Raw genomic sequence first — 23,103 nt, forward strand, 5'->3', positions numbered from 1 at the left:
TGAAGACGCTTGAAACGCACACAATCTTTTAAATTTGGTGATGTTACCAAAACCTGGCATTAAATAGCCCTGGGGCTAAAGACTAGTATTTATGATGATGCTGAAGCCTCTTCCCTGCTGTCTGTTTATGTAGAGGAGCTCTCCACACAAACAAGCAGGGAAGTCAGCAAACAGCAGATCAATAATGCTGCAGTGGAGAGAGTGAAGTGAAGATGAAAAAAACAAGCATTCTAGTTGTAGTTAAGTGCAAAGAAAACTTTGCAAGTATAAAGCCAATTCTTTTTTCAAAAAGCAGAAACGTATAAAACATATATTATTCATACTGTGTGGACCCAGTAAGGATCCAACTCCCACTAAAATACCAACTATCCTAGTACGCTTTATTATGGTTCCCTCTCTGCTGTACAACTTGATGATGTTTTGATATTCCTCACCTGCTTCTCTCTTCTTGGATTTGACCTTTGGCTCGATGTCAACCAGCAAGGTGTCCAGTGGGAGGCTGTCGGGGAGGATAAAGTAGCGAATATTGTTGCCACGAATACTCAGTGATTCCAGCTGAGTGGGCTCCCGGTTTTTCAGGGTCATTTTCACCGCTTTCAGGTGGGTGTTCATGCTCACATCAACACCTAAATGGGGAAAAGAAAGGAACCGGCGTTAAAAAAACAAACAAGAAACACCACACCACATTGTTCATTCTAATATACAAAAGATGTAAAGGAAGAAATACAATAAGACCAAAGGTTGATAGTATGCAAATAGCAAGCTGTCTTAGAAAACATTCTTGCAGTTTTAGCTTCTAATCAACACTAAACCAGCACTTTCAGACCTCAAAATGTGAGCGTTTCAAAACTCAAGTCTTTACGTTTTAGTTTAGACAGGTTAAACTGAATTCTGGAAATCAGTGACTGAAGAGCTTTGTGACAGTAATTTAAAAAAAAGTGTAACTTAAACACCTTGCAGTCTCATCTTTGCTGACCTCCTGTGGTTACACTTTACAACTAATTATCAAAGTGGTACCAAATATTGTCGTTTTTAAAAGGTCATATCACTAATATTACAATGCACTGTAGGTGTTCACATTGCGGAGGAAATGATTATGCAGAGATTTTAACCAGACTTTGTCGGTCCCACTGGCATGGGCTACCAAAAGAGGGTTAAAGAAGAAGCAAACTCTAAAGAGGAGTCTTGGAAGAGAATTTGTCGATATGCTGTTTAACAATACAATTCAGAAACACCACAAGCTGCAGCCTAAAAAAAAAAAAAAAAAAAAAAAAGAAGATAATTCTGTTAATCAGAACCCCTCAAAACAGTTTCAATACTTAAGGATTATGACCTACCTGAAGGTAAGATTTACTCCCAGACTATTGTCTTAGCCTGCTTTAGCTAGGCGGACCTAATCAACTGGCTACTGGTTGCATATCTACTAAATGATATTGAATCTTAACTTACACATTTCACTGCAGTTTTCCTGCACAAGAGGCCACACTAACACACTTCAACGATGCACCAGCGTGTCTTACCTGTGATGGTGCCATGGACCTGGGTGCCATTCTTCAGTTCAATGGTGACCGTCTCATGGCTGAGCTTCATCAAAAACCTGCGAGTGAGATCACAGATTACAGTGTGAACACGTCCTTCTTTGAGCTCAGCCTTTCACAATTAAAAAGGAACATCACACATCGTGTATACAAAACACAGTAAAGTCAGCTAACGTTACCTAGCCTGTAGCTAGTAGCTGTAGCTTTCAGCACCAAAACAAAGGTATCGTTACTCTGGAGGTGAGAGTAACACTGACCCCTCCGTGCATTAGGGCTGCTACGTGACTAAACGTTACCTACTGAAGGCCACGTCTAGTTTTATTAAATCCTGCAGCTAAAAGCGTTCACGTCAACAACCAGGCAGCCCGGGCCTACCAGTGACTAGCTAGCATTCATGTAGCTGTGTTTGTTAAAGCTAGTGAGCTGCAGCTTTCATACCTGCGTGGTGTCTCAGGTGAATCAAAGGTTAAAATATAAGTATTAACACCACATGTGGGTTTGCATCAGGGTGTTATTTCAGAGCCTGGAGCTCGGCCGTCGTACCGCCGCACCGCCTCCATTCATTCAGTCCGAACTCTTCCCGCCTCAACGCCACCGCCTCTCCGTTAACATCTAACTCAATCCGTCGGCATCGCGTTGTTTCATCGCCTCCCATCACAGCGTTTGGTTAAAAGGTGACTTTTAGCGACCACTCACCTGACTAGTTTCATGATGGTGATGGACTGTAGAGAAAAAAAATCCTCCACCAGAGATAAAAAAATTACAACGGTCGAGTGAAAACACAGGCCGCTGTTGTAGGCTTTACGTTTTCAGTCGCGCTGATTCTACGTCATCACATGCGCGACAGCAAAGAGGAAACACGGCCGACTACACTGCCACCTAATGGAGGCGTGTTGAACTTCATATACAGTGAGGGGATAAACCATACTGTGTTAACCCTTTACAGCTGACACTATGGTTTGAACTTTCACTACTAAAATTATTAACATCTATTTTTTTAAAACGTTATTACATCTCAGAAAATGGAATAGAAGTAGACACATTATTGCGCAATAACTATATAGAAAGCAATATATTATCTCTGTTAAGGCAGCATAGACGTGTTTTTGATGTGAAATGAAGGTGTAAATTCAACATTCTTGTCTCTTGATTTATGGATATGCTATTTCCATGACAAAGGCGTTTGCGACAGTATGAACAGATAAAAACAACAACCCACACATATGAGCAATTACATTACATTACATTACAGTCATTTAGCAGACGCTTTTATCCAAATCCAAAATTAAAACCAAAAGCAACACAGACATTTTTTGCAGCAGCGAAAAGCACAGGTGTAACTAATAACATTGATTATGGCTCTGTTGTGTTCAAGTGTCCCAGTAGCCATCATTCTTTTTTTTATCGTGCTTTTTCTGCTGTTTGTTTCTCTGAAGCCATGGGATGATGCTTTTAGTAAAAATGATCAATGAATATATATTTTTTGCATAGTTGAAGGCAGTATTTGCAATCAACAGTTCAATATTTAAACAAGTTATATTTCTAGAGAATATTCATATGAGTATAAATACGTGAGTTTACTTGATCACGTTTGGCATATTGTTGATAACTTTCAACAAGTAGAAACTGAACGTAGCCTCACAACTCTAACGTGTCCTACATGGACAGCATACGATGTTTGCTAATCCGATTATTCTTTCTTTTGCAGATTTTTGTTGAGATGCTTTTGAAAAACTGTCACAAAAAAAAAATCTCATAGCGTCAATCTTTCAGTTGCTTTTATTGTGAGAAAACTTTGCACTGACACTTTCATTTACAGTTTTGGCCACACATCAAACCTCTCTTATGGACCGACTGGGAATGTATCAAGTATAATCTATGAGTGCAATTTCATTTTTTTTATTATTCTGAAGTGGTTGTTTGACGGATCATTAAAATATAAACATTATTTATGGTGTACAAAATGATACAGGACCATTCCCATGACACCATAAATGAAATTCTAAATCAAGCAAACAAACAAAAAATAATAATGATAATAAAAGCCACACTCATCAGTCCTCCACATCTTGCCCATCCACTGGATTAGTGCAACACATTAACAGCATGCTTGTGCAAATTAAAAGACCCCCGACTCTTCCACTTTGTATCCTGTAGCAACCATGCAACCTAAAATAAATGTAAAATTAAACTTTTCCTCAAGAACCATTGTCTGAAATGTTAATGGGCGACACCAGCTGCCCACACAGCTCAACAGGCTTCATGAAATGTCTACATCGGCACCTAAAACCTGTCCAGCACCTTCACAGTTTAATGTTCAATACAGAGAGTAAAAGGTGTTATTTAAGGGGTTTTGTCACTTCAGTGGAGCATGCCAGACCTCACACTTTAAACAAGCTTAAAACTCAATCAATTAAAAGTGATGCACTTTTCAAATCACATTCTGCATAAGTGGCACATTTAAAGTAGACGGAGAGATTTCAACTAAGTTAAGATATCTTTACATTTGTTTGGCTTGGCATGAGAGTATGATTAAACCACTCCATTGTTATGATTTCAGTCCCAGCAGCACCAGATCACATCTCAACACAACAGGCAGTGTTTAATTATCTTGTAAACATTCCAGTTGGGCAATAAAGTCTAAAGACAAAGGCTGAGTGACAACGCAGGATTAGAGTGCTACTTTGCATTTCGAGAAAAATCAAAGGCCACATTTGAACACCTTAAAGATAAAATGGTCGTTAATTATAGTGGAAACATTTGAAAAATTATTTATTTCACTTAGCTCCAATTAGGTTTTCTCAAGGGATAAGGTAAAATAAGATAAACCTGCAGTGTATGGCAACTGCCAAAGTGGTGTGTTCTCCATTATCTTTCATTGACAACTTTGTTTTGCATGTTCAAAAAGCAATAACAGTAATAAATACCAACGAATAAACAAATACGATTGAAATAAAAAGGCACACAGACCCAACAACTCTGGTCTCAACTGGAGAAAAAAAATCATCTCTATAATAAGGAATAAAGAAATATAAAAGGATAAATTACAGTAAATCCCAACCCATCTCTCATATATCAACAGCACACTGTACTAGCCATCAGTAGTGGAATAGACATGATAAAGTTAAAAAAAAAGTGTTTTCATGTAAAGTATTGTCTGATTGTTTTGGCTCAGTTGTCAATGTACAAACTGACAAATTAATAAATGATAACGTTTTACCTTTTCACACAAAAATGAATATAAGCCTTAATGTAGTGTGAAATCAGACTCTAAACTTCTTAATCTATATCTACAGTAACACAGTTTATCTTATCTTTTTTTCTTCTGTCACACATGACTGGATCTAAATTTATCCATTAAATATTGTTTTGATGATTCATTTCTGTGTGATGGCATTATTTTGAAATGCAACGGTTATTCAAATTCAGCAATATACACCATTTAATGCCTTGATACCTAATTTGATAAAGTTGTTTTCATCATGTATTCCACATCAGATTTGAGGCAAACAATCTGATTGATATAATTCATTTTGTGTTAAAGAGTTTTGCACACAGACACTCTGATGTGAAAACTGAGCCAAAGCAGTTGTAAAATACAGCAATATGGATGACACTTTAATGAAGCTCGTCTCAAGCTCAACGACAGAGAATGGGTAGCAGGGTGGTGCAGTAAGCAGGTAAAATAGTGTTCCAATCCCCCTAACAACAAGCACCCATGATGCTGAGACCGACCTCTGACCTCCCTGTGCAGAGGAACAGGACTATATCTCTTCTGTGTTTGCTGGAGTTCTACAAAATAATTATAACTGTCATAAACTCCAGATTGCATGTTGTACTAGCGTCACGTTCACTGAGCAGACAAGTATATTTTCCGTCTTAGCAGCCTACTAAAAGGAAGCATAAGTAGTGTGTTTGCTCACTAACAAAACAGGCACAGTGTGCATGAAGGTCCAAACATCAGAATTAGGCCCTCTGATTGTACAGTACGCTGAACAAGCTCCGAGGTTACAGTTATCATCATATTTGGCTCCAGGAAGCTCGTGGTTGGGTCGGTATGTTAATTAAAGTGAGGCAAGTTTGGATTTCAGCATGGTCAGCACCAAAACTTCACCCTGAACAAACTGAGAAGACAAATACAGGGAATAAATAAAATAAGAAAACAAAAAAACATGTGCAGCATTCTATGTGTTATGATATCAGTAGCTTTCCATTGATGTACTTTGCTTTAAACACTAATTCGTTTCAAAGAATATTTTGTCTGTTTTTAGAGCAGACAAAAGCACTTAAAAAAAAAAAAAAAAAAAAAAAAAATCTACCTGTGCATGACATCATCGTTACTGGACAAAGTCCCCAGGGTTTTATGTCCTCTCTAGATACAGTATAATACATACAGTAAGCACTCCAAAGACATACATCTTTCATTGAGGCTTGACCGTTATATCTTATATTTTTTCTCTTTCTAGTTTTCCCAGTCTTTGATTTCTTTCACTTTCATCTCTCTTCCTGTACTTGGCTTAACGTTCTCTCTCCACATCGTTCTGTCGCTGTCACACCAGGTGTACTTGTTCCTCCCACTCCTCAGGTGATTGGTCTCCCTCTAACTGAAGGATGAGGTCCAAGTCTGTCTCTGTGGCTGGGGCAGTGTGTGCGGGACTGTTTCCACGTTGGGAGTGTGAACACGGGTGTGTGCGCGCTTCGTCCAGCGACAGGTCAGACACACACCCTGCGACCACACCCTCCCCGCAATTCTCTCTGCTTTCTAGCTCCAGAGTGCTGGGCCTCGGCATCTGCAGGCCCTCTGCACCTAGACAGGGACTCGCCGACCCTCTGTCTGCTTCTGGCTCGCCCTCCAGGGGCTGCCAGATAAGGGCCGGGGTCACGTCCCTGGAGGTCTGGCTCTCCGACTCAGTCTCAGTGTGTGTGTCAGGGGAGGAGTCAGTTTCTGTGGTGGGCGGGGAGGGGATGAGGGCCAGGCTCTGGGGGTTGTTCTGGGGGTTGATGTTGTTGTTAAACCAGGCCATGATGTTGTCCAGCAGCTGAGCACTGGCTGTCGGGTCCAGGGGCTCCAGACTCTGAGGGTCACTGGGGGTGAAAGGGCCCCCCGGGGGGATCACCGGTGAAAGCAGCAGCTCCGTCTCAAGCTCTGGAGACGGGAGGCACAACTGGGCAGGGGGCTGGGGGTCTGATTTGGGTGGGCGTTCAAGAGTGTAGGCGGCAGGACGCTCCTGAGTGTAAGAGCTACTGTGTTCGGGGCAGGGGTTGTAGGAGCTGTCTGGTTTTGGGGTGCTGTCATATGTGACTGCGTGTTCCCGGTTACATGTACTAGGATGGGGCGGGTTATGGGTGCGTTCAAGTGAGCAAGAGATAGTGTGTTCAGCCTCAGCCAAATAACCACTGGAGTGGCAGTAACTGGGATCTGTAATGGTGATATGGTCAATCACATATGAAGTGGTCAGTGCATTCTGGTCCGGTCTATGGCTGCAGTCGCTGTAAGCAGGTTCAATGGTGTAGGGAGCGTTGAGGGTACTGTGGTTGTATGTGTGGTGAGAGCAGAGCTGCTCCTGTGTGTGTGTGTCTAGGTCATAAGGAGTGGTTATGTTTCCCAGTTTCATAAGGCTGTCTCCCAGCTCCAGCAGCTCTGCACTGAGGGAGGGAGGAGGGGGAGGGAGGGGGTGGGAGATTGACATGGGAGGCTGAGAGGTGGAGTCTGTCCTGTTAGGGGGGCGAGGAGGATCCAGGAGAGAAGTGGGGAAGGAGGAGCCTCTGGCTCCTGGAGGACCGTCTGTGTTGAGAGACTGCAAAGCAACATCACCCAGGTCCTCCGAGTGTCGCCGCATCCTCTCCGGTCCTCTATCCAGTCCACAATCCAGCTCCACTCTCCCCTCCGTCCCTCCCTCTGGGCCTCCCTCCTGGCTGCGCTCTCTGCGAGACTCCTGAAGGGACAGCTGGATGGCCAGCAGGATGTTTGGATCATCTTCATCCAGCAAACCCATCACTCTCCTGCGGCCCTCACTTCTCTCTGGGTTTTCTGGAACACAAAATATCACATTAAAACAGGGACTGCTTTGTAAAGCTTGATAACAAATTGATCTCAGTGATCAATGCCTCTGTGTGCGCCGACCAAACCAGATTTATGGAGCCATAACTTAAAATCCCATTTGCTGGTTGTCTGGTGTGATGACAAGAGAAAATTTATAAATGGAGGCAAAAGATGGAGCTGGATTAGAATCAAGAGTTTTTGCACTATACGAGTAAATGACAATGGAACCTCTACAGTGCAACATTGAGTTAATTTCCAAAATGCCCCAAGCTGTAATATATACACCTTTTTGTTTTTTGGATAATCTTTTTTATAATGAAGGGCTTTTATATGAGGCTATTATATACTGTAGTAAGGCCTTAGCCAGACCTGTGTTGTCACTCCTCCTACTGGTCTCTGGTGTGTTGCTGCTGCTTCTCAGGTTGTGCAGACTCAGCATGTCTCCTCTGCGCCGTGGTCTGTGTCTACGACGGTACTGGATGTCAGCATAATCCTGCAAAGAGTAATTCAAGCTGGGTTACGACAAAGCCAACTCTCAAAGCTGTGCTGTAAGTCTATTTTGTATCAAACAGGTGCACAATCTTCGGCACAGGAAACTGCATTTAGGCCATGCTTATGCACAGAACAGCAGAAACTATGGTGCATTACCTGTGACTGTCTCTCTCTTTGATCTCCTGCTCCCAGTACAGAGTGACGACTCCCCATCTTAACACACATGAGCAAACTAAGTCAGCAGCAGCCGTAGTCATGCAATTAGATGAACTCATACTGAAGTAGGTCACTAAGTGCAGGTTTAGGGAATACCATTAGCTGGGCACGAACCAAATAGTTAGCAGAACAAAAGTTAGTGTTTCAGTGTATGGTATGACAGTTTACCTCAGGGGAGGCAAAGCCAAGGTACTCCCAGTCCCATGATCCTCCAGGGTAACTGAAACAAAAACAACCAAAAGAATGTTTGCTCACAGTGTCACACATGAAGATTAACTTGAATTTAATTTTCATTTTTTTTAACATTTCCACCATATTTTGCTTCGTCATCCTCTAACAAAGCCATGTGCTGTTTGAGTATGTGTGACTGAGTTTGTCATTACTTCCTGCGGGGGGGATCAGGAGAATCGTTGGGCGCGACGCCTCGGGCCACTGATGCCAGGAATTCTTGCCTCTTCTGCTGCACCAGACGTGCTGCACTGATTATCTTGTGGCAGGGAGTCCTAAGGTACGGTCGGTTAACCTTCTGGGCCAGATCCTCCACAACCATCTCCAGGTCCGTCTGAGAAGACACAAAATGGTTTTGTCACATATATTTAACTTCAACTATTAGGACAAGACATGAGCGGAGTGTATTTTGAGTATTCTTTATCTCACAGCAGATATAATCCATTAGTCTAACTAATACAATGTCATTATTCTGGATGACTAAAAGAAAACATTGCACAATTGTCAAGTAACTGCAAGAGAACCAAATCATTTTCTTATCAAAGGAAATACTCAATGTTGCAAATTAGTTTATGGGTTTGTAATAAGAATATAAAACATTAGTCAAACCATAGCAATGCCCTTCATGCCCTTCATTTTATACTTTTGCACAGGGACGTTAAAAGATCAAAAATACAGATTATAAACTGCACCAACACTTTAAAGTGTGGTATGTTGAGAGCTTTGTGCAAAATTTCTGAAGAATATTTATTATACACAGTTAATGAATAAGTGAATAAAGTATCTCAAACCCATACATAAGAATGATTTAGTCGACTAGTGACTTTGCACCTATCGTCCAGCATGACCATCAGGCCAAAATACAAATCTGTGTATTAGAAAAACAAAACCAAACGGTCAGATTGCGACAGAATTTCCTAACAGTACTTTGTTTGTCCTAAACAATGCAGCCAACCTGTGGTCTAATGAGCACAGCAGTCATTAGGGATCACTGGACAGCCTTTAACGTTGTTAGTCTTGTTGTCCAAGATATGTATTAGATTACCTGCATGAGCTCAAATATCTCCTTCTGGGTGCTGCCTGGCTGCAGGAAGAAGCCGTATGGGTAAGAGCACTTCAGGACCCGTCGCGTCTTCAGCAGCTCACTCACACCGTCTTCAATGAACCGCGTGTCTGGAGGAGTTCCTTCACCTGGACGAAACAAGCAAGTATTATAATGCAGATACAAAAAAACGCTCAGTCATCTTGTATCATATAAGAGAGACTTACGGCAAATGAAGGCTCTGCTTAGCTGCTCCATTTTCTCTTTGGCTGTTTTGAGCAATTTCTGCTCCAACTAACAAACAAGAGAGAAGACACATCTCCAATGTGAAGTGATCATCATATTGTAACGTATGTCTCAAGTAGCGTTTAAGAAATTCAGCTTTGCATGTCTAAGATGCGTGTGTATGTTTGGAGAGTGTATTACCTTATAACTGTGTTCATGGTTCTTGAAGCGAGTATAATAGTGCATGAAACGATCCAGCTCCTGAAAACTTTTGTGCTTCTTTTCTGCCTGTAAGAAAAAGCAACTTGTTTTCACTCAAATTGCTCGACGTGTGTTTCGGTGTATGAGAGTACAATAAATGCTGCAGAGCACATCAACATGAGCTTCAATAATGTATCATCTGACAGGTGATGGGGTAGTTCTTGCAGGTGGAAATGCGAGCAGGTAAATGTATGTATGAATATTTTTTGTGTGCATTTTTCTTTTAGAGAGAGCTTGTTTGTGATTTTTTTTTTCGATTGTGCGTATGTGTGTCAATACCTCCACAGTCATCTCCTTGGACTGCTCCTCGAGCTGTTGGATGACCTCATAGCGAGTACAGCGATAGTAGCCTCCTGTTGATGAGCTGTGCTTCTTCCACTCCTCCAGACATATCCAACAGAAGTCATACTTGCACTGCAGACAAAAAGATAGATAGAGAGAACGAGAAAGAGAGTATAATTCTTTTTATAATTCCAACCTAACCGCAGTAAATAATGAAACAAAAGAATATAATTATTAATAGTCTGTTAGCAGATATCAGTATCAAAACAAATTATGACACACAGACAGGTACATGTGTATACCTTGGCACACTGCATATGGTTGCAGCCCTCATTCTTCTGAATGGGTGACTTGCAGTTGGCACACGGTTTTGAGTTGGTCAACAGCCACAGGCAGTTAGCAGCATCCTCATAGGCCTCACTCACACCTGCCACTGTGGAAAAGCGCGCACACAGACAAACACACACTCACACACATTAGCAACCTCTCAACTGACCAACACCTTCCCTTCTGATACACCCTCCAGCACACACAAATATCCCTGACCTAAACACCTGCCATTACGTTATAAAAATAAATTAGACACATCCCGGTTGGCCGTCTGACAGCTGCTGTTAACTGCCTTGCTGTGGCGTCAGCGTACTGAGGTGCAGCTCAAATGATCCCCAGTAACACACAGTAAAACACTAACAACAAAAAGACAGACTTACACTCCTCAGGCTTCATTTCTGTAACTTTCTGGAGCCAGTTCCTCCACATCTGACAGTCACATGGCTCATGGGCTTCACCCAGGCACTCCCTGCAAACAGCGGGGTTATAAAAAGGGAATGAGTTGCAATAAAATACAGAGAATTGAGACTAAAGCAACGTGACAACTTGTCAATAATTCCTAGAAACGGAAGCAAAAAGAGAAGAGGAGGAAAAAGGAACAGAAGACATTTCTGATAGTTGAACGCATGTGTTTTTAGGTCAACAACACTCAGGCCTCCAGCTATGTTGAGTGTGTAAGTATGTGTATATAGACATGAATAAATCATTAAGTGTACCAGCAGAAGAGGTGACCCTTGCCACAATCGACAGCTGGGGAGGGCAGCAGGGGGAAACTGTGTGGGTCGCTGTCCCCGGGGCCGGGTCGGGTGAGCCGCACAGCCCGCTCACAACGTGCTGCAGGACACCATCGGATGGCAGGATTGTTCTCCACAAATGCCTGCAATAGGGAGGGAGGAGAGTGGAGAGAGATCGGAATCAGATATATTATGGAGCATATGGAAGGAAGAAGAGAACACAGAAAGACAGGAAGGAATATACAGAGCAGAGATGATTGGGAAATGCCAAAAAACAGGAAGAATCAAAGACAATTTATGACAAATATGCAGCAAGAAAAAGGACAAGGGGCAAACACACAAAATAAATTTACAGTTGGGTGAAAAGCATTTATTTAGCTGTGGTGAGCCTTAATATGAACATCAATATTTGTATGGATGTTTTTTTTCTACCTTGATGTCAAACTGTAGATATCGCTGGTCCATCTCCCTGGAAACTACACTTTCTATCACATGCACCGGCACCAACTGGTAGCACTCATAGGCCGGGCAGAAGATATTGTGTGCGTCACCCTCCTGAATCTTAACATTGAGGAACCTGAGAGACACACAAATACACACACAGGACAATTGATTCATCAATGCTCAAACACACTGAAGTATATAAGAACATTTACACAAACAAATAAAGATCCCTACCCTTCCCAGCATGCTCTGCAGAACTCGTGTCCACAGGACACATCCACTGGATCCTCAAACACTGAGATAGAGCAGAGACAGATCCCACACTACAGGGAGACAGAAGAAAAAGACATGATTCAGACATGTGTCCGACACTAAATTATATCACAGTGATACCTAACAAATTACTAAATATCTGCTAACTTGAGACTGAATTCTTTTAGCTGCATTGTCTTCATAATCACACACAGGGAAAGGACAAAAACAGCAACGTCTATAGATCATGATACAAGGAATATAATATGTCTGCAATAAATCCCACCTTTGTTTAAATGGTTTAACTTTGTTAATTCCATCATGTTGTGATATTACGGCCATCCAATATTATTATCCCTATTTTCCAAAACCTGACACAGCTCCATCATGCTTTTCAAATAAATACTAAATATTTTATCCCATGCATCTCCTAAAATACAACCTAACATCCTCTTCCGTGTTAAAGGAGTCCAACAACTTCAGGTCTGAACACCGATCGCCTGCAAGTTAAACCTCAGGCACGATCTGCAGGCAGACAAGTACTGGATGTGTAATTACACCTGCCTCAACAGCAACAGGGGACAAACGCTGATGCTAATGTGCAACAACAAAGAGGAGAGAAGCCTTATTGCCAGAAAGATGGCCAATGACGTCCTTTGTTTAGGTAAGATTTGACAAATGAGACAGTTCAACTGATAAGACAAGTTTTCAGTATCTTCACAAACTTCCATTTTCCAGCTTCCATTTATTTATGCCATCAGTCCACACAAGGCTCTCATTGATATAATGGAGATATGGTGTTCTAAGGCAGGTTTAACATTAGATTTTCTACTGGCATTGATAACTGTACTGTTTACTACTTATGGTTCCAAAGGTAAATATCTCTATGCTTTTCAGTAATCCTTTCACAACAACCTACCCAGCAATCCCTCATTAACCAACTAACTCATTCCATTCACAGAAGTAGGTTAAATAACATGTTTTCTGCATCTTTAGGAGCTCATTTAAACACTGATGCCAGTTAAAAACTTTTAAAGTCATCACTGGGTGTGTCTCACCGAAGCCAGGCTCTCCTCTCCAGGTGTGAGGCAGCTGTCGGTCGGGGAGGTGAGGGTGAGTGTGAGTGGAGAGCGTGGGGTCCTGGGGGTGCGAGGTGAGGGCAGGGTGTCCCAGGCATTGTACCCGCTGGGTGGTGGGGTGGGCATGGTCACACCTGAGCGCTGGCAGCAACCCTCAGCGTCTGACATCCAGGCTTCTAGAAGTTTTTCTCTGTCCCAGTCTGAGAGAGAGAGAGACAGAGAGAGAGAGAGAGAGAGAGAGAGAGAGAGGTTAAACACACATTTAGGCACAAGGAATATGATTGTAATTCTTCCTGAATATTGTAATTGCAACAACAGTGCTGTGAGGGTTTGTGCAGGTTTCATGAATGTCAACCTCCACGTACCATGTGCTCGGAGCAGGGCCTCAGCAGTGAAGAGGGGCTTGCAGCATGTCTGCCGTCTCCACGATCAGCATGTCTTTCAGCCTGCGCAGGTCCTGAAGCTTCAGTCCCTCATAAGGCTGAAATGTTAGGAAAATACAGAAAATAATGAAGGAAGAGGAAGTTATTTAGCAAAAACAGAGAAAGTAAGACATTGAGATACAAATAAGGAAGTGAAAAAGATAATTTTAGAAAAATGTTAAGGTCAGGGATGTGGGGCAGCAGGGGTGGGGGTTGGTGGTGGTGGGAAAGAGAGATTAAGTATGAGCATAGATTTGGCAGCAGGAAGAGAGATCAAACTGCTATCAGTTGGCAGCAGCCACTGCTGGAAGTCTGTGCTGATGCCCTCTGTTTAACCCGGGTCCTGAGAAACATGAGGCTAGCTGCGTGCATGTGCATGTGCATGTGCATGTGTCTATTTGTGTTACTGTACAAAAACCAGTGTAGGTTTGAGACCAATGAAGAGAGAAAAGGGAAAAAGAAGCAAACACAAACAACAAACCAGTATGATAAATATCTAAATGATCATTTAAAAATCCTGCCAATTCAAACGGCAAAACAAATAAATAATAAAAAAATAAATAAACAGGAAAACAGCAGATCCAATCATTCCCAGGAGATACAACTTAAATAATAAGATTCTGGCTAAAATGCTCGTGTTTGGGAATAAGCGAGCACACAGAGGAACTGGCTATACAAGACTTGGATTATACTGCACTTGTTGTGTGACTTAATAAACTGATTTTTATATACTTTGTTGTTTGCTGTTGTTAAACCTGGCCTCAGTTTATTTCAATTCATCAAGTATTTACGCTATTTTAAATTGCTCTGTTCCCTGTGGAGGCATGTGAGAAAAACAAAGTTTTCCTCAAGAATTCAAGGTAACATGTGGTGAGTTAATGATTTACAAATTGTCATTATAAGGGTGAAGTATGTCTTTAAAAAGCATTAAAAATAATGTCTTCAATGTCCAGAAGCAGGAAACCCCCAGATTTCGTAACTGTGGTCTCACCTCCTTGTATTGCAGCAGGTTGGTTTCACCATGTGCGTCTGTGTTTGACTGCTGAGCTGAAGAGGAGGAGAAAACCATCTGTGACTCCAGGCTGAGGGCCAGCTCGGTGTGGTGGTGCCGCTCGGCATGGTCACATGGCGTCAACTTGTCCTCATCCTCCACAAAAAGGTCTGCATCACTCTGGATTAGCAGCTACAGGGAGAGAAGAGAAAAGAGATAACAAAAGGAATGGGAGAAAAAGGAGAGAAATGGGTAATGGAGAGGAACAAGAAATTGAAAGAACTTGCAATAAAAGAGAACAAAGGAAAGAAGAGGTGTGAGTAAATTGAGCAGATAAAGAGAAAACAGGAGGAAGGGAACAAAAGAGAAAGATGTGATGACAGAAAAACAGAAAAATACAAGAAAGGGATATAGACAGTGACATGTGATAGAAGACGGGAAAAAAGGAGCAAATAAAACGAAATTCAAAAGGCAGTTTAGTAAAATGGAGAAAGAGTGAGGTGTGGGCAGACAGTTTATTAAAGAGATAAATAAAAGAGTAAAGAGGGGAGGAAATGAAGATAACTGTGTTCAAACTTTTTATCTTAAAGGATAATATCTGGGTAACATTTCCCCAGGCAGTCCATGTCAGAGTTGCGCTCAATTTTCTTTCAATTCAGGAAGTGGATTTTCTTCCTAATTCAGAAGCATCAAAACCTTGAAAAACAAGGCAGGAAGCACTCCTTGGATCTGACAGTAATGCAACACAAAGCAGACGCTCTTGATGCAGGGACTGGCGTAACGCTGTCTACAGATTTCCCTGGCTGTAAAATCAAATCCAATCACAAAGACAGATCTGCCATACAGAGGAGAAAGCTCCTCCTAATGGGAGTTTGACTTCTTGCATGGTCCACACACACACTTTCTCTCACCTCCACACAGCTCTTCATGCCGGCAGCGGCGGCATAGTGCAGACAGGTGCTGTGGTGATTGTCGGTGGCGTTGACATTGGCCTTCTCGTACTGGCCTCCCTCCAGCCTGGCACCGGTCCAGCTCAGGATCATCTGGCAGCAGGCGAGGGAGCCCACAATTACACACCCGAAATTATTTGTATATTTGTTGATACACCTTTCTTCACACCAACGTGTCAGTTTATCCGTGTGTTTACGTGTTTATTACCTGCAGACAGTCGGCACGACGCTGCTCGTCCCTCTGGGGTCGGGCCAGTCGTGGCGACAGTGCTCCCTCTGGTAGCAACAGGATCTGCGGGCCTTGGCACAGCACGTGGAGGCACGTCTCGTTGTGCACATTGCGCTTGTTGGGGTTCCCCTCTTTACTGAACAGGAAGGACCTATACAAGGTAAAAGAAGGAATAAGGATAAAACAGTTTAGCGAGTTCAGAAGTGAGGTGGAAAGGGAAGACAGAAAGAAGGCTAAAGTCAGAGGGTGAAAGGGAAGGTGAGAGAGAGAGTTCTTGAGAGAGAGAGAAAGATGTGGAGGAAGGAGAAGATGAAGGCATGAGAAGAGATGGCGTGAGGATGAAGCATTGTAGTAAGATGGATTATGAGATGGGTTTGGTGGGTAAGAAGAGTAGTAGAGAGAGGGAGGAGAAGAAAGATGGCAGAATATTGACTATTTCTGTTTAACATCTCTGAGATAATGGACATGCTGGCTGGCAGGTGTGTGCGCACACACACACACACACACACACACACACACACACACACACACACACACACACACACACACACACACACACACACACACACACACACACACACACACACACACACACACACACACACACACACACACACACACACACACACACACACACACAGTGATGGATGTTCCAGTTGCACTGAGAGCCTGGCTGTGGTTGCAGTTCTGTTTAGTAGATGGTTTTCTCTGCTCTGTCTGTCAAAAACTCCATTTACTGATTAGCTTTCCACTCCTTTATTTGGCTCCACTTATATTCTGTTTTTTCCTCTCCATGATTCTTTCACGTTTTTCACTTCCATCTTTCCTTTTCTTTCATATACTCGCTTGTTTTATTTTCCTCTACAATGTCCCATTCCATTGTCTTTCTTTAACTCCACATCCTTTTCTACATTGTCCTAATGCAGCTGCATGTTAAAATGTAGAGAAAAAAAACCTGTTTCTATCAGTGGTATAACATGAATAGTTAAAAGACCTTCTCACAAATGCAAGTTCAACAAAAAAATAAATAATAGGACGTTGGGATTTCAATTGGTTCAATATATACAAAAGAACGCTGTAAGCCCTCTGCCTCTTTGCTCCCTTTGCAGTAGCCACTATTAAATTAGTGTTTGAACGTTTCCTTATTGTGCAGCCTTGCAGCCTGTTCTTCCACTGCTGTCCTGCTCTTCCACTTTTGACCTTCTAATCCTGTCAGCCACAAGCCCCTGAAGCTTCCCCCTAATGACAGTTCCCTGCCAATTCACCCACACAACAATAATCACTAATTATTCCCTTTTCAACTACAAACCAAACAACCCCCACCTCTACACACGCATACACGCACAAAAGCCCCATATTCAGGATGGATGGCCCTAATATCAGTCTACTAGAAACAACAGGCTAGGGGACATAACATGTTTTTCTGTAATTGTTTAGCACCAAAGCTGTTCTTCACAAGACAACTTCAGGGGAGAGTTAAAATGTTTCAATTCATACGGAAATTCAGAATTTGTTTGCACTGTGTGACGAAAAAACAAACCAAACCTGTCCTGATAGTTGAAGACTCACCCAAAAATAATAAAAGGTAGGTTCGGTATGTTGACATGTACACATCTGCTTTATGACTTGGCCTTCTTCATAAACAGGATGTCAATTGTTCACAATGAGTAACCAAGTCAGTGTTTCACATGTTTTTAAGACTGTGGTCTCAGTTGTTGTGAATGAAGGGATACACTTCCTGAACTGCACCCATTTTTCCAGTAATAGGTCTTCTTGGGAATCCCCAATTTGCACATCTCATGGGATTACTATCCAACCCGTCCCAAGGAGACAACTAGAAGAGAGCCATGAGGCATATGTTAAAAATAATCTGAAAAACAGACTCTGCATCTACCAGCCCACGCTTGTTCTGCGTGAGTCTTTATTTTGTCTGAGATTCCTTGGTCGTCTATACGCTTAACTCTGTCCAATCGAGCTGTAGGAACAAAGAAGCATTTCCTCTGATACTTATCAGGAGCAGAGCGCTGCGTTCAGCACGCCTCTCCGGCCCATTATAGGTTAGTAGGAAGGGACACAAATAGCACACCAACTGATTCACTGTGTTATATTCACATTCACAGACTCGGACACATTAAGCAGTCGTGGAGTCACAGCCTCCCCTTCCTCAAAACACACATGCACGTGTGCACACATGCAGATGCACAGATAATTGAGCGGCCTTTTAAACAGCTTCCTCTGACCCCCCCCTGTAATCACAGAAAGAAAGGGCACGAGAGAGGAAGAGTGCAAACAGGAGGTGGTGGGGACGGCTATTGAGTCACTGAATCAGCTGTCTCAGTCATGGCCAGCAGCCTGATTATCCCTGCAGGGGGTTAAAAAGACACACTGGTGTCTTGCTCTCTCTGTTTTTCAATGTTGACCCCTTTCTTTTAGGCTGTGTTACACCTGCTTCAAGCAATCATACATTATGTTCATTAAGTTGGGGGCCTCACAAAAGATTATCAAAATCTACACAGCAGAAGCAGAGACATCCTACCTTTTAGCCTCAAGCTCCACCGCAACTCAATAGTGTTTATTTTTTTGCAAGACTCTCTCTGCCTCCAAAATGACTAAGTCTTTCAAACTCAACGTTCCAAATTGGTAACGCATTCTTTCTGATTGAAGTCTAAATCAAGAGAAAGAGATCATGAGTTATTTTCTCTGACTTAAGAAAACCTCATCCAGAATCAGAGAACACCATTATACGGCTGTTTCAACAGGCTGAGCAGTGTGAAGAATTGGCAGAGTGCCCCTTTTTCCTGCTTACTTTAAGACTCTCACAGTTGCTATTACTAGTGATTGCTCCTTTTTTAGGCTGTGGTTTGCAGTTTTGTTAATCACCGTCTGTGTGGGTCCAATTTTGTCTGATAGCCAGTGTTCTTCATGGCTTCCTGTGTCTGGCATGTGTCAACATGATATTACAGGACTTTTTACCTTTTTAACATCATTTACATAAATTGAAATATATACATCAGGTCCCTTCTGTAAAAAAAAAAGTCCTCTTTCTTGCCTTAAAAGCACAATTATGAAAATGGTAACTCTCAGAAATCTATTAAGGCTGACATCCTGCTAATTGTTATTCAGTTTAATATGACTCACTTGCATAAATGCCTATTGGATAACTGCTTAACAACATTACAAGTCAAAGCTTCAAAAGTTAACTTTGAATTCAATCAAAAACATTTTTTTACCTGAGCAGACGTGTCATGGCGTGGCGACAGACGTAGTGTAGGGCCGTGTTGTGCTGGTACTGCTCTCCGTACGATGCATTCGGGTCCAGGCCTTCCCTGAACTGAGGGTTGCCCTCATACAGCTGCCATGCCAGGGCCTCGTCACCACCCACCAGGGCCTTGCGGAACTTGGTGGCTGTGTTGCCCATGGCTTCAAGCTTGCAAAGGGCCGCCTTAAAGGAGCTGTGGCAGATGCCCCTCTGCCTGCCTGACTGCCTGCCTGCCTGCGCCTCCTTCCTCCTCCTCTTCCTCCTCCTCCCCGTTCACCACAGGTCACAACTTAGAGCAACATGATTCAGTGTTTTTCCTGCCCTGAAAGTAGAAGAGAAAGATGGGAAGATTCATTAGAGAAAAAGGATGGTTGAAAACGGACACGAGGAGAGGAAATAATTAGAATGAGCAGGGGAAAAAAGGCTGGTGGAGGTAAGTAGAAAGAAAAAACAAGACAGAAGTCAGAAAGTGAAAAAGTATCAATCAATCACTCCATCCATCGATCAGCTGATGTGCTGTGGCGAGGATGTTATCTTACCGGAAACAGAGGGGCAAAAGGAGAGGCAGAAGAAAGAAGCTAGAAAGACAGAGAGATAATTATAAAGAGGGCAGGCGAGAGGGGAAGGTTAATGATATCCAAGCCATCGATTTGTTAGTCAGTTGATGAAAGGCATGGTCAATATTACCACAGCTGGCCACAGAGAGTCCAGTTAGCTTTCTTTTGTGAAGACTTTGCAAACAATAGGCTGTTACTGGAGATATGAGAGTCTGAGTGTGTGTTAAACCGTGCAGCACTGATATCCTGGACAAAAAACAGTTTTACTTGCCTCTCAGGCACTCAACCAAAGAATCACAAGAATTGCAGCTATGGCTGCTACAGCTGAGTTTACTCTCCCAGCAACAGCTTATTAACCCTCTGTAGGTTCTCCCGTTATCATGTTCTTTTCATTATCTTCCTATCATTTCTAAATTTACTTTAGTGGCATGACAAGAATTTCAAATATCACACAAAAATAATACAACATACAATACAACAGTGTTGTGAATCAAACAAACACACTCTCGTTCTTGTCACATATTGTACATAATCACTATATTTATCAGTGTGTTCTGATTCATTTCCTTCCTCATCTTCCCCACCTCTCCCTCTTTTCTTCTATCTCACACACACACACACACAACACACAACACACACACACTTTGTCCTGTCTTTAACAAACAAACACACAGCACATTACATCCTGTAACGAGTGGAGGCTGTATGTGAGTGCATGTGTGTATTGGGCCGTCGAGGGTATCATTACGGTCTTCATTCTATGGCCATCTGTCTGGCCCTCACAAAGAGCCTCTTTTAGCCCGGCTACAGTTGGCCGCTGGCTGGCCGAGCTCTGGAACATTTGAATAACGTGGCCGGCTGCCTCCCCTCCTTTGCCTCCCATTTCTATGCAGTGACAGACAGGGACTCAGACACGGAAAATACGCACTGACAGACGGAGGCATATGGGCCACGCAGAAGCTGCAACCGCTGGCGAATAATAGCCAACATCTTTCAAGTTCTGCTCCAGTGATGCATGCAGTAGAACGGACACTGTGTGTTTATATCTGAAGCGGTGGTGGTGGTGGTGGTGGTAAGAGAGGGGGGGGTTACTATAGTTATTAGGTCAGTATGTCTGCTTGGCTCTCTGTTTTGTGCACACTGGTTTACTTCCAGTTCACTTCACTCCTCTGTGTATCTCCGCCAGTCTCCCTCTGTCTCATACTAAATAAGGACAGGAAGTCTGGACATGGAGGAAGTTTGGAATTCCAAGGAACACAAGGTTTGCGCTTGGCATTGACAATTCAATTAACTACCATTAAGAAAGCTCTTTGAGCCTTAACATCACTCTGTGGTCGGTTGGTTTAGGAAGTGTTCACACACTGGACACTTGTCTTATTAGCCTTTAATCCAGCCAGGAACAAAGGTTTGTTTATGAATTATGTTTGAAAATGAACCATTGTAAGTTACAATTATACCACAGGTCTACACAGAACAGGCCACAGGAACATATGGTATTCCCCATTTTAGGTATTGCGCTAATCAAGACTTAATGACTCATGAAGTCAAGAATCCCAAACACATGACTGTTGTCTGGAAATCTTTGTCTGATGATTCCTGCTGACAACAACTCAAGTCACGGCAGCCTTGGTTTCTCGGGAACCCAGCCAGCAATCACAATTTTACAAGCAAAATCACAATGTGTTGGTGATATGGTCTTTGTGCTTTACTATACACACAAGGTTAGAACTTAAATGGTTGGTCAACAAATCAATTGACAGAAAATCTATCTGCAACTATTAAATTACTTTTCAAGCAAAAAACCCCAATCATTTGCTGCTTCTCTTTTTTTAATCATTTTAAATTGTTGGTTGAACTGAACAAGACATTAGAATACTTCACATACGGCTTCAGGAAATTAGTTTATAGACCAACTATTATTGATTAATCAGGAAATAAGATTAGTGCAGTTTAGCTCTATAAATATTCATTATTTTCATTGTAGGTAAATCTAAGAATAAGTTTCTCAACTAAATGCTTAATTCTATGGGCAATTAAACGTCAGCAAATGGTGAAAAATGCCAGCAGTCCAAAACCTAATGATATTAAGTGGGACAGTAGTATAAAACAAAAAAAGCAGCAAATGTGCACTTTTGAGAAGATGGAAACTGAGTCTTGGCAGTTATGCTTGGGATAAATTACTTTAATTATTGAGTCATTACAAAAAATAGATGACAATAACTTTCTACAACTCAACTAATTCACTGATCTTTACATTTCTGATGAAAACAATAATTTGTTGGAGTCCTATCAAGATATCGATATCATACTGATATGCATCTCAGCTCTTTGTTACGTTTGAAAAGTACAGCTATGATAATCTACAGCTATGACTAAATGTAGACTTTACCGAAGTACATGAAGCATTTCAGCCCTACCTGCCAGCACCTTCACAGTCAGACCCACAGTTACTACTCTGGTGCTATATTGTTAATATAAACAAACACAACCCACTGTTGTGCCTTGACAGTTGTGCTGTCACGTGATAGGCATCAGGTAGGACACCTTTGTCAGAGTGTGGGTGGATCTGTATAATCTGACAAAACCATGTTGTCAAGAGAGACCTCAAACTTCTACAGGGGAGCTGAAAGTCTGTCACTGTGAGGAACAGTGCAAGTTACTTCAATGGCACCAAAATTAGCTGGGTCACCGTAGATCAGCTACGTATCCAGGTCAGACCTCGTGTGGTTATCCCCGAAGAAGTGTGTCAGCATGAAATGGAGCACAAAACAAACAGCAGCCGACTTCTGTGTGCATGTTTCTGTCCATGCGGCCCCTCGGTTAAAGCTCCTTTGTTCAACACACTGACAGTCTGTGTGAATAACTAACACAACAGGGGGAAGAGAGTGTTAGGTGTGGGCTGTGTGTGTGTATATATATATATATATATTTATATATATATACACACTGCAGATGGGAAAGGAAAACGCTTTACCTGGGGGTAAACGTTTTCCCACGGCTGTGAGCAGGCAGGTGGGTAAACGTTACCACCCCAGAGCAGCCTACCTGTCTGCTAGCAAAGCGCCTCTGTTAGCCTCCTTCGTTTTACTCACACGGTCGTTTCACTGGGTCACTCGTCGTACACTCGGGGACTTCGAGAGTAAATCGAGAGCCATTATCTTGTCACTGTCATTGGCGTCCCCGGCTGCTTTTCCACTGGACCATCCTCTCCTCTCTGCCACCCGGACCCGGCGGGGACGACGATGATGCTGCTGGGAGCGGAGGGGCGAGACTGACTGGATCGCTTCAGTATGTTGTTGTGGCTGCCAGAGAGGAAAGCGTACTGCGCATGCGCGGGTCCGACTGTCATACGGAAAGCTCTCACCTGATTGGTCGGTTGTCTTGGGGGGCGGGGTCGTTTGGTGAAACTTTATCTTACTGTAACCTTCTTGTAAAGTTGTATTTTAGCTGCTATAACAGGTGATTTTTGTATGTAGACAAAAACTAAATAGTTTTAGAAATTAATAAAGAAATAAAACAGAATATATAT

At 42.5% G+C, this 23,103-nt stretch overlaps 2 protein-coding genes across 2 annotated transcripts in view; both read right to left on the bottom strand.

Moving 5' to 3' along the window:
- Positions 1 to 2,388, bottom strand: part of snrpd1 (small nuclear ribonucleoprotein D1 polypeptide) — a 3,084-nt gene extending 696 nt beyond the window's left edge. Inside the window, exons 1-3 of the mRNA XM_054606188.1 lie at positions 2,235 to 2,388; positions 1,521 to 1,597; positions 435 to 626 (exon numbers count right to left, since the gene is read on the bottom strand). Coding sequence (XP_054462163.1) covers positions 435 to 626; positions 1,521 to 1,597; positions 2,235 to 2,248 — 283 coding nt within the window. The 5' untranslated portion in view covers positions 2,249 to 2,388. The remainder of the gene's footprint in view (positions 1 to 434; positions 627 to 1,520; positions 1,598 to 2,234) is intronic.
- A 3,454-nt stretch (positions 2,389 to 5,842) lies between these two features.
- Positions 5,843 to 22,867, bottom strand: LOC129097359 (ankyrin repeat and IBR domain-containing protein 1-like). Its single transcript, XM_054606189.1, is given in 22 exon segments — positions 5,843 to 7,569; positions 7,951 to 8,074; positions 8,230 to 8,286; positions 8,458 to 8,509; positions 8,673 to 8,851; positions 9,563 to 9,708; positions 9,787 to 9,853; positions 9,986 to 10,072; positions 10,325 to 10,459; positions 10,630 to 10,760; positions 11,038 to 11,126; positions 11,374 to 11,534; positions 11,824 to 11,968; positions 12,070 to 12,158; positions 13,146 to 13,366; positions 13,532 to 13,569; positions 13,571 to 13,647; positions 14,580 to 14,771; positions 15,491 to 15,622; positions 15,738 to 15,909; positions 18,989 to 19,339; positions 22,667 to 22,867. Coding segments are annotated over 21 exon segments (3,963 nt in total). The 5' UTR covers positions 19,177 to 19,339; positions 22,667 to 22,867; the 3' UTR covers positions 5,843 to 6,088.
- Between the last annotated feature and the right edge of the window lie 236 nt (positions 22,868 to 23,103).

This window comes from Anoplopoma fimbria, chromosome 10 (genome assembly GCF_027596085.1).
Source record: "Anoplopoma fimbria isolate UVic2021 breed Golden Eagle Sablefish chromosome 10, Afim_UVic_2022, whole genome shotgun sequence".
Lineage (NCBI taxonomy): Eukaryota > Metazoa > Chordata > Actinopteri > Perciformes > Anoplopomatidae > Anoplopoma > Anoplopoma fimbria.